General features: G+C 54.7%; 1 protein-coding gene across 1 annotated transcript in view; it reads right to left on the reverse strand.

Moving 5' to 3' along the window:
* Positions 1-13,869, reverse strand: part of HRAS (HRas proto-oncogene, GTPase) — a 43,984-nt gene that overhangs the window by 881 nt on the left and 29,234 nt on the right. Inside the window, exons 2-5 of the mRNA XM_080405574.1 lie at positions 9,236-9,389; positions 4,428-4,606; positions 1,976-2,135; positions 1,143-1,267 (exon numbers count right to left, since the gene is read on the reverse strand). Of these exons, the coding sequence (XP_080261700.1) occupies positions 1,148-1,267; positions 1,976-2,135; positions 4,428-4,606; positions 9,236-9,346 (570 nt within the window). The 5' untranslated portion in view covers positions 9,347-9,389 and the 3' untranslated portion in view covers positions 1,143-1,147. The remainder of the gene's footprint in view (positions 1-1,142; positions 1,268-1,975; positions 2,136-4,427; positions 4,607-9,235; positions 9,390-13,869) is intronic.

The following is a 13,869-nucleotide window of genomic DNA, read 5'->3' on the forward strand; positions in this document are numbered from 1 at the left end:
CGCTCACAGCCTTTGGCTCAAAAAGCAACGGAGAAAAACCAGCTGCCCCCTTCCACCTTCAGCAAGACCCTCTTAGCACCACCTCTAGAGACAATGTGCTTCGCCTTAGGACTCCCAGCGGTTGTGTAAAGGGGTGAAGGGCCAGGCCAGGTGCTTGGGAGACCCCCCCAAAAGACATTGAGGGCAATGTCTGTGCACGGTTTTCTCCCACACCCCAGTCCCAGGTGGCCTTAGATGTACATCTCCCCCGCGCGCTCTCTCCCAGTTGCCTCCCTCCGTTTCTGCCATGGAAGGAACTGGTCACACAGCCAGATGTTCCCAGGCGTTTGGCTTAAGGCCATCCAGCTCACACAGGGACACCAAGAGGAGCTCTCCCTCACTGCTACCCAGCAGAATTGCAATGATTTAAATACTCATCCTTCCCAAAAAAACCCCACAAAACCACCAACATGGAAAGAAAAAGAAGAAGAACAGGCAAGTGAACACGGACCATCTGAAAAACCCTGTTTCTGGCTCCAGCACACACGATTTATGAAAGCAGAACAGCCCCCTTATGGCTAATTCTCAACATTGCCACAGTTCCAAATATCCCAGCGGATGCACCTAATGGGGAAGATGCTTCTGAGGAACACGGGACTTTCACAGTGAGGCAGGTCTGCTCCGAAGCTTTAGGACGAGGGAATTTACAGGAGTTTCTCAGGAGGCAACGTGCTCACCCAGCTCTTCATCTGAACTTTTCTAGGGCCAGCGTGGTGGACACGCAGTGAGCTGCACACCTGTAACACCAGCTTAACTCCCCTTTCAGTGGGGCAGCACGGGAAGGAGCTTTCCTGGGGAAAGCACGACAAAACACATGGGCTTTTTTAATCCGTTCCGTAGAATTTTTGTTCCACAAAATGAGGGGGGGGGGAGTAAACAATCCTTTCTTCCTACACGCTTCCTCAGGAAAGTGGGAATTTTGACTTACCCATGTTTTGACAGAAAAATGCTGTTTCAGTCAAAAAAGCATTTCCTTAAAAAATACCCGTTGCTGAAAATTGTTTCTGCTGCATTTGGTTGCAGATGAGCGCGCCTGCAGTCGCCTCCTGCCCTGCTTCCACTCTAACCCCGCTGCACCCCATTCGCCTGCTTCCAGCACTCACCGCAGTCACGATATCACACATTTACAGTTCATGCAGCCGGGGCCGCTCTCGTCTGGGGGATTCAGTTTGCGCAGCTTGTGCTGCCGGATCTCCCGCACCAAGGTGTAGAAGGCATCTTCAACGCCCTGGAAGAAAAGCATCACTTCAAGCGGCTGCCCGCTTCGGGAGGGGACAGTGGGGAGAGGGAAGAGCTCTGCTCCCCAGCTTGGTGTCCCTAGCGCTGTCTTCCAGCAGGGCAGATGGCAGTTAAAGCACAAAACCAAGCTGGGAAGATTTAACAGGGATCTTAGCGTGGCCCCCAAACAGAGAGTGAGATTGAGTGAGCCACCACGAGGCCAAGGAGCTCTGAAGTCCTTGAGATGCATCAGCTTTCAGCAGCCTGCCAGGAGATCCAGCGCCCATGAGAAAAGCCACCACTAGCCCACGGAAGGTATCATCTGCTCCACTCCCACCTCTGTGCTCTGGGAGCCCCACAGGGTCCTTCCAGCGCTGGCACATTCTGCCTGCAGGTCTGCCAAAACAGACCGTGGGTGAGGCTGGCCCGGTCCCCTGAGGTTAGCTGACCTGCTGTGGGGGTTAGTCCAGAGCCCTGGAGAAACCCCTGAGACAGCATCTTGCCTCCACTGCTGCCAAAGGGATTATGCAGTTCTCCAGACTGGAGGCTCCAGCCTGGACAGGGAGGGAAGGGAAGGGAAGGGAACGTCCCGATGGAGCGTTTAGCCTCAAGGAACCAACTAACCCCAGCCCTTGCACCCATCTGTCTGCCCGTTCCCGGCTCTCCAGGACAGCGCTGGAGAAAAAAGAAAAGATTTTGTTTACAAGCCTCCTCCTACCTGTCTGGTTTTGGCAGAGGTTTCTATGTAGGGGATCCCGTAACTCCGGGCCAGGTCCTGCGCTTGCCGGGTCTCCACTGTCCGGGCTGGCAGGTCACATTTATTTCCCACCAGCACCATGGGAACATCATCTGAGTCTTTCACCCTCTTGATCTGCTCCCTGCAAGAGTAAAAAGTGCTAAAGTGAAGGGAGAAAAGGCACCGGGGGGGCAGCTCCGGGACACTCCCCACCAGTTTCTTCGTCAAGAATTAACAGCTCTGCTTCGTTCCTGCCCGGCGCCTGGTGTTGGGCTTCCAGCAGAACATAAATGACCACAGCACGTTAACCGAGTAAACAGCAAACTAGCTAGGGCACTTTTGGAAACGAAAACTAAATACACTTCTGCTCTTTAAATGCGACTATTTATAAACACAACTTGAGATCATGACAATCTGTATTAAGACATGAGCTTAAGACAGTTTAAGCTGAATAAAAATGAGTCCTTGAGCAGTCACCTGTGTTATTTCCAACATTTTAGATCAAGTCATCCCCCTGAATGGGAATAAAAAGAAAAAATCCTCTGCAACCCGAGTTTGCTGAGCTGATAAACCAGCTTTTGGCAGCCGTAGCCTTCCCTGCAGATGCGCAGGCAGCATTCGCTTCCGTTCAGTTTAGTTCAGGTCATTCAAAGTTGAGAAACCAACTGGGAAGCAAAAAGGCTGCAATGCTCGCGTCTTCATTCCAGCCTCAGACTTAAACCTAGGTGGGCGAAGATGAGATCTACCACTTCTAAAAATCTGAAAGGCCACTATGACCACAAACAATCCATTCCGTTCCCTCCTGGTAGATAACAACTTTCCCTGCTTAATAAATCATTTAACTTCAGATGCAGAACAGCTTTTTTTATTTTTTTTTTCTTCCTCATGCATTCAGAATATTTAACTTGAGTTTATTTAACTAACAAAAGCATTAGGTAAATGCTGATTTCTGCATTTTAATCAAATTCAAATTTCCATCCAAAAGCAGCTGGACATGTAACACACACACGCCAAAAAAAATAATCAATCTCCTTTTTTAATGTAGCAGAACATAGAAATGAAGTCTGACTATATGTGTGATATGCCATAAAGCCACTTAAATGTTCCACGTAACATCCTGATCAGCAAATGCAAGTACTAAATTTAGTGCACAGGCTACACTTAGCTGAAAAGAGATACCTCCTAATGGTTACTAACCGGGGAGAGCTGGCATTTCTCTGGGGAATATTCTTTTAAAAGTGCAAACACAAAGAGCAGAGGCGAAACAAGATGAAAGCCAGTGATTTACATCATGATTAAAACTGGGGCTTGAAATCAAGCCATCCTGCGAGTGATTCACAGGCACCGGCCCCAGTGCAAGGATGAATGCTGCTGAATCCCTCAGGTGCTTTAGGAAAATCCCATCCTTTGTCCTCCGGTTCAGCTAAAACAAGCCAAGTTAGTCCGGCCGTATAGGTATTACGCCAAACACACCTTCTAGCCAAAGACCGAGGCCTCTCGACAGCTCAGAGCAGCATCTCTGCCTACGGAGCGAGGAAGGGCTGCGCCTGCGCCCGGAGCGGCAGGATTACCCCAGAGCCGGGTCTATGCCGCGGGATCCGGGTCCCTTGGTGGGCAGCGCAGAGCGGGGACAGGCACAGCCACCTCCTGCATCCTCTGCAACGCGCCTCCCACCACAGCTAAGCCTCGGAAAAAGGCAGAAAGCAGAGAGATCCCTCCTAAGCCAGGGTAACCAGGGAAGGCTCCCGCTGCGTTTCTGTATCTTGGTGCTCCAGCTCTGCGGGGATGATGGCAGCAGCGGGGGGAAGCAGGCTGGGTAGCCTGGGTGCAGGCAAAGCAGGAGCACGCCAGGATGGGGGTCCCTGCTCTGCCACTGCTCCCCCAGCACGTCCTCTCGCGAAGCCCCGGCCCGGGGCTCTGCCGCTCCTCCTGCTCCGTCCTTGCCCTGGTGGCAAGCGAGCTCCGGCGGGCCAGGAGTGCCCCCGCGGTGGGCCAGGAGTGCCCCCCGCCTCGCCGCAGGGGCTGCGGGCAGGGAAGCAGCTCTCCCGGCCCTTCCCCACCTCCTCTCCCAGCTCCCAGCCCTGCACAACTCCCTGAGATCGACTGCACTAACAAAGCAATTCCATTAATTAGGGAGGGAAGGGAGGGGGTCACAGAGGATCAGCTCTCTCTTTAGTCACCATAAACACTTCAACATTACATTACCGAGTCCCCAAAGGCCACGAGCAATCCCTTCGGATGGGTTTTATTGGAGTCACTGACATTAGCCGTCTGCTCCGTCTCTTCCCTGGGGAACGGCCACTTGAGCTAATGGTCTTTGCTGGCAGCCAGCGCATCCACCGCGGGGGCTGATCTAAAAGGGAGGGCGGGAGGGTGCAGCGAGGCCTCCCCCTCGCACCAGGCATGAGGGAAGGGGCCCCTCCAGGATACCAACCTGTACTGGTGAATGTCTTCAAAGGACTTGGTGTTATTGATGGCGAAGACGCAGAGGAATCCTTCCCCCGTTCTCATGTACTGGTCCCTCATGGCACTGTACTCTTCCTGCCCTGCGGTATCCAAGATGTCTAACAAGCAGGTCTCTCCATCGATGACGACTTGCTTTCTGTAGGAATCCTGGAGGCCAGGAGAGGGAGAGAAAGGCAGGAGGATGCATTAAGGGAGGGCACGGGTCTGGCCAGGTGAAGGGATGCAGCAAGTGCATCCCTGGGAAGATGCCAAGTCCCACTCTGCTCAGTTTCAGCTCCCATTAAACAGCCGACTCAACCTGTTTCAAAAATGGGAGGGAAAGGGAAAAGAAGAAAAAGAAAAAAAAAATGGAAGAAGGGAACAGCTGAGCACGTTTCCCTTTCTCTGGCAGAGCCACAGAGCAGACAGCCCCTGCCTTGCTCTCCCCATTCCCAGCCCTGCCGCTAGCAGACCAGGGGCAGCTTTGTCCCTGCCACACCACACGGCCCTCAGTAACTATTTTCCTAAGCCTTATTTAGTCCCAGCTGATCCCTTCTGCTGCCGCCCTGCCTGGGTGCTGGAAGGGGACACCCGGGAAAGGCGGCTCTGGCCACCCAGAGCTTCCAGCAACCACCACCTGCAGTCCGTGGGGCTGGAAGGTGTTCAAGATCACCCGCAAAGCCGGCGCCTTCAACGCATCTCCCATCGGGCACCAGAGGTGATAAGCCACCAGTAAGGCTGCGAACTGCTTGACAGTAAACCTCTGCTTCAAACACGAGACCCCCCCCCCAACCACACTGTGAGGAGGGTGTTTCCCACAACCAGTCTGTGCCCAGAGGGCTCCAGGAGAGGCAAGGACTATCCTTTGAAGTTGGGATTTTTTTTTCCCTTGCAGCAGAAGCAATCGCAACTTATCGCAGATGTGAGAAGACCTGGAAATCACTGAGTATCCCTCTAAAAGTTCCATTTTCAAGGCAGGCTCCTCCAAGCACCACTCCTCCCCACCACGCCTCTCCCCAGTTTCATCAGCAGGGATGCTGCTGTGCTGGGGCAGCCCCTGCACAGAGCAACTGCCTCCTCCCTCTCCGGCAGCCGTCCCCTGGGTACGGCACAGCATCCTCCGCTCTCAGCAAGAGAAGGAAGCCAAAACCAAAGGCACAAGAATGGTGAGAGTCAGCAGTATGACCGCCACAGCGCTTTGCAGCCACTCGCAGAGGCTACGGCTGCAGTTTAAAATTAATTCAAATGTCTGCTGCACTTCCAACGACCACAACAATGTTATCAGATGAGCTCTGCAGGTCTGCAGACAAACAGCCGACGCAGCAAAGGTCACCGACAGGAGCAGCAGCAGCACAGAAAGGGAATGGGGCCAAGCCTTTGGTTCATTACTATGTCGTCATCTACTGGGGCTAATTAAAGTCTACCCTCACCTTGTGGAGAGGGCCACACAATGAGGAGATGAGATGTATTCTGCCATGACCTTCTTGGCTGTGCCTTCCCAAAAAGGGGACTGCTGACCCACCGGGAGTAAGTGTGGAGTGATGGGCTGGCTTTCAGCCAGCCGCTCTGAAGGCAACTGGCAGGCTGCCCTGTGGGGATGCACTCCCATTTCCAATCAATAATGTATCTGGAGCCTCCTTGGCGCAAGGGAGAAGGGCACTGGTTCCACCTCTAGGGTCCCAGTGTCTGGCAGGGACCGGCAAAGGGGCCGCCAGCGCCTGCTCTTCCCAGCAGACCACCCCCCTCTTGTGTCCCGAGGAGCAGCCCCTCGGCACACGCGGTCACAATTCATTGCTAAGTCCCAGCTAAGGCGGTGCCACCAGCAGACAGCACGCCCAAGGAGAAGCGATCCCACACCTCGGCTCAGGTCACCAACAGCCTGCCCCTAAGGCCAGCCAGCTCGCTCGCAAAGCGAAGGCGCTACCAGTCTTGCAGAGGATGCTCTGCAGCCCACTCCCCAAAGGAAAGGGACAAGCTCTCCCCACCTCTGCCCCGTGCCCAGCTGGGGGGATGCTGGGGATGGCAGCCCAGCCGGCCCCGCCGTGCTGCTGGGTGACCCGGTGGCTGCTGCAGAGGTAGATGCCACCAGCCCGCTGGTCTGGCCACTGGCACCCTGTGGCCTCACTGCTCCCGTGCAGACCCCATGTCCCACCCCACCTCTGGGCGCCAGGGAAGGGGCCGGACCCAGCTGTGAAGTGCCAGGCGGCAGAAACAACGTCTGCTTGGGGTTCAGCCGGGGGATCCCAGACGGATGCTGGGAACACCTCGGTGTGCTAAGGGAGCGGGCCAAGAGGTCCATTTGTTAAACACTACGGTCAGGATACGACCAAAGCCTCGGGAAGCCCATCACTAGGTGACTGCTAAAAGCTGGAAGACAAACTGAAGAATTTCTCGATGCAGTCTGACTCTTCACTCCATCCCGCTCGCTCACCACAGGACGCTGCCAGTGGCGCACATTTCCTTGGTGCCTTGGCCCTCCTGTTCCCAAAATAAAGGTCTCAATGCTCCTCAGCAGCCCCAGAGCAGGCGTGTGGGTGCACGCTGTAGCAGGTCGGCCGGCACTGAGTTACAAAGGCAGACGTTTGCACTAGAGACCCAGGCGTGCAGGAGGGGAGCAGCCACGCAGTCAGGGTCTGCCCCAGAGAGAGGACAAACTCACTTCTCCACCCCTCCTGCCCTGGGCAGGTTCCTCTTGGTGCACCCCGACCCGCTCGCACCCCACTTTGCAGCACAACCTGCGCTTGATTCATTTCAGTGATGGGTAACGCCTGTGCTCCATGCTCGTACACTTTTTTTTTTTCTTTTTTTTTTTTTTTTCTCCTCCTTTTATCCTGCTCATTTCAGCATTGCTGTGCTGTTTGTTAGCCGGCTGAACAGTCAGAGTCAGCTCCTGGGCATGATCCAAAGCAGCTTAGTCACAGGAGGGTGGTTTGTTGGTCACATTCAGATGGCTGGCAGGTAACTCTGTGTGCGTCCTAAATCCTCATAAAACGAAGCATAATTAAAAGGCGTCACCCTGGAATGAGTGAGAAGATGGCTGGGAAGGAGTGGATGCGGGGCACGACCAAGGGAGCTGCAAAGGCATCAGGGCTGGTGGGACCTGCAGGTGGAAAAGCACCAGGAGTGAAGAGCTGCTGCTTTTGGAAGAGGAGGAGAAGAGCAGAGTGGGGCTGAAGGGGGAACAGCGGAGGAGCGCAGGCGTCTCTGGGGGCATGCAGGGGTGGGCAGGGCGAGGAGGGGGTGCTGGGAAATGCCATGCAAGGTTTACATTCCCCACTGCCTGTTTACATGAAGAAAATTTCCAGCAGAGTACGTACAGGGGGCAGGCAACTGAAGACAAAAAATATCAGGATGCTAAAACCCACCGTATCACTGGGTCAGAGCTGCCTCTGCCCACCCTACGGTCCAAGAGAGGACCCGTCCATGCAGACATCTCCCCAGGGAGGCTGCTCTCCATCAGCATTTCTCTTGCCAAAACTAACCTGGAACTGGTTTCTGAGAAAAGCAGACGATGCTACTGGTGACAAGCACGAGAGGGTAGAGGGGCTGGGGAAGAAGGCAACTGCATCCGTACACAAGGTGCAGCACCGAGGCTCCGGAGCCCTTAAACTAAATTCCAGTCTCTGCCGCGGGCTTTCTAGGTGACCTTGGCCAAATGACGTAATGGCACGTGCTTTTAAGTGCTTTCTCTCCTTCCTGTCTGTAGGATTGTAAGACTATTTCTGCCTTTCTACCGAGCCTTGTTTTGCTTGTTTACTTAAGTTGCAAGCTCTTCAGGGTGGGGACTACACATACAACACCTACCAGAATAGATTTCTGATCCCAGCTGGGGCCTTTTAGCCATTATGGTAATAATAACTGCAGCAACCACAGCTGCATTTATACACATCTGGTATAGAATCCTTCAGGACTGCAGACAGGGAGGTTATTGTCCAAGAGGCATGACAGTGCTGTAATCTGCCTTCCCAGGGTGGACTTACTCGTTGTGCAGAGCAGTGATGGCTGCCCACATTTCCCCCAAACGAAGGTGTAAGTCATGCAGGGAGTAATTAGCATCTTGCTAGCAACAGTGAAAGCAGACGGAGAACAGAATATGGTTTTTAAAAGTAAAAAAAAAAAAAAAGCACAATGGATATCGAAGACTAGACCTCCTCTCTGCACAGCCCGGAGGAGCACAGGGTCCCTGCCTGCTTCCCCAGGCAGGGTGTGGAGCTAAACAGGCCATCGCTACCCGCCATCCACGCTGACCATGAGACCCATACATCAACCTTGAACTCACGATGGAGCAGAGGCAGCACTCTAGGAACCGCAACAGTTCAGCTGCTCAGCACGTCTCGCTCAAACTGCAGGACATACATAATACGACCAAGCTCGGAGAAAACCCATTTCATCAGTAAGTCTCAAAACATCCTGCACAAAAAGTCAGTACATTTACTCTGGTTTCACAGGAGGAGAAATGGAAGCACAGGCACAAAATGGTTCTTCAATCCCAAACCTTTAACCCCTCCGTATGCTGCCATCTCATCAGAAAGTAGGACTTCTCAGCCCCTGCCTGGCTCTGCCCGCTTCTGCTGCCTCCCGCTCTGCCTCCCTGGCCGTCTCTCTTCAGCAGACACTGCTGTCCTTCCGCAGGAGGCACAGGCTGCTCACTGTGACCTCCAAACACATGTGTAGCGACTCAAGAGGAACATCCCTGCTCAAGTTCAGACCCGAGACCAAGGTGAGCACGCTCTGAGTTGAGAGGAGCAAAAGGAAAACATGCAGACAGACACAGACCCCATGCCCAGATCAGCTTACCTCTATCGTGGGGTCATACTCATCAACGAAATGGTTCTGAATGAGCTGTATCGTCAAAGCACTCTTCCCGACACCACCAGCTCCCACCACCACCAGCTTATATTCAGTCATCTTCCAGCCGACCCCAGCTCAGGACTTCCAGGAGCACCACCACCTGCAAGGAGAAACGGCCACCGTGTTAGGAGAGGGGGTCCCTCCCCGTCGCCCCCCGCTCTGCGGCAGGGCTGTGGGGTCAGCCCCCCTCTTCTGCTGGGAAAGCCAGAAATCCACAAAGCACAGCCTCATTCCTTGGGCACCACGCGTTCCCAATGTCTCCTGCACGTCCCAGGAGCACTCAAATGCTGTGAGTTAGAGACACCGAGGTCTTGGATCCAGCGCGCTGTAACGCAGAGGTACCTACTCTGCAAGGCAGAGGCGAAGGGATGCACCCCCTAAGGTTTTAATGGTCTTTTAAGTTGCTTTACTTCGGTAGGGATGGATGATGGGACAAGGTAAACTCACTTCACCGCTGTTTTGGATGGCAAAGAGCCATCCCTCGCTCCTTGGGGTGAAAACCAGTAAGCCATCGGGGATGCGATGTTGCTTTTAATGCAGCTTTATGAAATTGTCCAAGAAATTGCCACTGCAGGGTATTCTGCCGTATGACCACCCTGGTCTCTCCTCTCACGTTTGCAGGTGTACCACCCTGGCCTGGAAACGGGGAGATGGTGGGATGGCCCGTATGTCCCAAGGGTCAAGGGCTTTCTTACCTTCTTCCCACCCAGCACACTGACTACCCTGGAAATCTGGCCAGAGGAAATTACCCCATTTCAGCCTGTCACCCCGTCCTGTGCCTCCAGGACCCACTGTCTTTCTTTTGTTTTTATGGTCTGATGCTCTGGGGTCTCAAACGTGAGAGCGCTTCACCTAAACGCATGAAAATTGGCCTAAAAACGCAGCATGGAACGGCAGCATCGAGAGCTATCTGACCTGACGCTCCGGGCTAATAACAAAGGATACTTTAAAATGGGCAAAAACAATCCATCAAACTGAATACAAAACTACGTTTATCACGTGATATGCTGCAATCCTTCAGCCTGACAGTCTGGATGCAAACTTCACACATTCCCCAAGCAAACTCAAGAGGCAAGGGAGTGTTACAGATAAGAGAATGGAGGTTCAGACGGTGTTAACCAAAAGCAACCAGTTTAAGAGGTCTGGTTTTCCAGGAGTGCTCAGCACTGTCTCCGATTTGCCTATCTCAAGTTGGCAATCCAAAATCGTTAAGATAGATTTGAAAGCCTTGGCCAATGTGGTTTGGATGTCCACAGGAGGGGGGAAGTCGTCCCAGCCCCCCTGAGGACGCTGCCAGCTCCACGTCTTCACCCTCAAGGCTGCGTTAAACTTCAAACCGCAGGCACCCCCGCAAGATGAAGCTAGCATGCCCCACAGGGGAGCAAGAGATGCTATCGTGAAGGATGCTAATTGGGAATGCTGATTAGGGTCAGGACGAGCAAACCACGATTCTGCAGCAGCATGTACTCACCATGGCCCTTCAGCAGGAGAAAATTCACCCCCACCCCACCTCCTCCCTTCAATTTCTGCTCCAACTCCACTGAGAAAGAGGAACTTTAACTCAGGAAGATTACAAAACCCCAAAGGTTTAAATAGAAATCCACCTTCATTGGACTGCAACCCCTGCCCACTCGAAGTCACCCCAGGGTCAGATACTCATCCGCAGCTGTCATCTGCAAGCTCTGGGGAAGCCACCCGAAATGCGGTGGGTAGGGGAAAGGCGAGCCCACGGTTCCCCCGGCCGGTCACCATTTGATACAGCCTGCAACAGTACTGCACAGGGATTACACCCCCACGGACAGTTACACCACCCCACCTTCCTCCCCAGGCTCCCCCAAACCCTGGAAGCCGGGTACGAGCCGTGCTGGTGAAGACCCAGCCTGCATCTGACACATTTGCTAACGCAGCAAAGATGTAACGGAAAGGAGGCCAGAACTTTCTGCCTTCAATCCCCACCTGACTGCAGCCTTAAAGCACTCAGACAGCTCAATCACCCACTCGAGCTGGGAGCAGCCAGACACAACCGCCTCTCGCCAAAGCCCTTTCCTCAGCTGCTGTCTCGGTGGCGGGATGCAAACAACGCTCATGCCCTTCTCAGCATCCAGGATCCTGGCGAAGGGTAAGGGAGGTGGTGCAAAAGGGTAAGCAGAGCACAAACACGACACCAAGCGGGGCTTCGGGTTGCTGGAGAAGCTGAAGGTCGTTAAACACGGTGGGAAAGCGGTGATGGTGGGGGAAACGAGGTGCAGATAAGGGGATACCCTAGGTCCATACCCCAAGGTGCCACTGCTTCCCAGAAAAGTCCAATGTGCCCCTGTTCTGGCGGCCAAGGAAGAGATGCAGGTTGAAAGCAAGGCTCCAGGCAACAATCCCAAGTGATGGCACTACTTGGCCATGCAGACGTTGCCCTCACATATATGAACCTCTCCATACACTGCTCCTCTGGGCCAAGAGAGATCCCCACCCCAGGCTTCTCACCTCTCTCCGATGGGAAGAGACAACTACCGTGAGGGGCAGCGCCAGGCTGAAATGGGGCGAGGAGCGAACGCTGACCATCTCCACCAACGCTGCTGGCCGGGAGAGGGTCACTCCTGCAGCAGGACAGCTTCACAGCCGAACACAGACGGGTCTTGAGGGTCTGAAGAAAACCTGCAGCCAGCTCCCGTCTTTCATACGGAGCAGGGAGACCTGCGACCCCTAGCAAAACACACAGCAGCTGCAAATAAAGGCCCGCAGTGGCTACGACGGACCTTGCTCTGCATCTGGTGCTGATGACGGAGCAGCTGCCGTGATGATGCTCAAGGGGAACTGCACAACCACCCACGTCTAGGGGACACACTACGGCAGTGACAAAAGCCCGGAGTCAATATGCAGAGGAGAGGACACGAGTCCTTGAGGAGGGAGTCCTCCCTCGAGACCACCCCGGCGGAAGGCACTGCGTGGCCTATCCCTTCACAATCCCACACAGCCGCACCAGCCCCCTGGTGCACAGTGCAGCAGGAGGTGGGGGCTGAGGTATCACCCACGGCAGCTTAAGGGTCTTCCCCCACTCCGGACCCCAGCTGAGCCCCGCTGCGCAGCGGAGGAGCAAGCACACAGCAGCCAGCCGTGCACATCACCAGCCCAGAGCTCCGAGCTCTGGCTCCTCCGGAGAAACACAGAGCCACATCCCCCTGCTCTGCACCCACCCAGGAGGCGGGGGGAACGAGGGTGGCGAAAACACGATTGCTCCCCACAGCTCACGGCCAGCGCACAGACAATCTACATATGAGAACTCTGCCCCGTTGGTGTCTGCTCAGCCACACGGTACCTAGAAGGTGCCGGCACCCCGGCTAACCCCTCACCGTTCTGCACACCAGCCCTGCCCTGGCAACGGCAGGGGAGATTCTGCAGCTTGCAGAGGATGCCGAGCCCAGCCCACCCAACTGTTTCATACCATTGCCACAAAAACGTCCCAACATAGCGCGAGAGTGTGGGGAACGATGGACAGCTCTGGGTGTGAGGGCTGCCTGCATTAATGTGGGCTAAAGTCGATGTTCAGACCAGCTCGCTTCCCTCCCCAAGGGATCCATGACGCAACCTCTTTGCAGGGAGTGCGCAGATCCAGCCGCCCATCAGAGCACGTGCTAATGCCACAGGAGAGGCAGCCTGGCCAAAGGCTGCGGGGAAAGCGGGGATTTCCACATGGCCAAGCTTTGTTACAGAGCTGAGCAGCTGGTCCCATCCCTGAGCTGACCTCACAGCTCCCCATCACACTCTTTGCTGCCGAGCCCGGGAAGAGCGAGGCTGCTCATCGATGCACGCGCAGGTTTCGACGCAGGGGTGGCTGTTCCTCAACGTGCCAGGAACATCACCACCACCGCACGGGCTGGCTCAAGGAACAGCCATCCCCAAGACAATGTTTCTGGCTCTCCTAAAAAACAGAGGCAGGGAAGAAAGAGTGGGGGCTCCTGCCAGAGAGATGGTTAACAGGCACCCCAAGTTTTCACACTCAGTCTGGGACGCACCAGATGGAGGTTTACAGCCCACTGGTTGTTGTGAAAGCTCCTCCTGGCATGAGGATTTCCAGAGAAGGATAAACAAGAGTTTATCTTTCTCGGCAGCTAATGCAGAGCCCAGACATAGCTGACCACAGCGTAATGCAGGGACACTCGAAAGCGCGACCTCCCAGTCCCACGCTGAGCAGCAACAGCGCTTCCTCCATCTTCTGCAAGCCCTTCAAGATCTGAAAGCTTGACCCAGGTCACTGTCTGGTGTTTTCCCTGTCTCTCCAAATTGATTACCTCTGTGGCACGTTGACTGTTGCACCCCTGAAAAGCCACGCAGGGCTGTCAAACAAATAGCCGAGCCAGACGATGAGGAGGAGAGCCATTCGGGAGCACCGGCCGGGAAGAGGAGGGCTGGGATCCGCGTGCCAAGCCAACAGCCCCAGTGTGGAGCTGGAGCTGCCGCCGCTGTATTTCCTGACCTCGTGGATTTTCTCCTGTAGCGAGAGGGCTCCTGGCTCCCGTTCAAAGCTGTCTAGGAAAGCCTCGCCGAGTGCTTCCGCCTGGCAGCAGCAGCTGCTCCCAGCCCAGTAG

The sequence above is a fragment of the Falco punctatus genome (assembly GCF_963210335.1).
Source record: "Falco punctatus genome assembly, chromosome: 10".
Taxonomy (NCBI): domain Eukaryota; kingdom Metazoa; phylum Chordata; class Aves; order Falconiformes; family Falconidae; genus Falco; species Falco punctatus.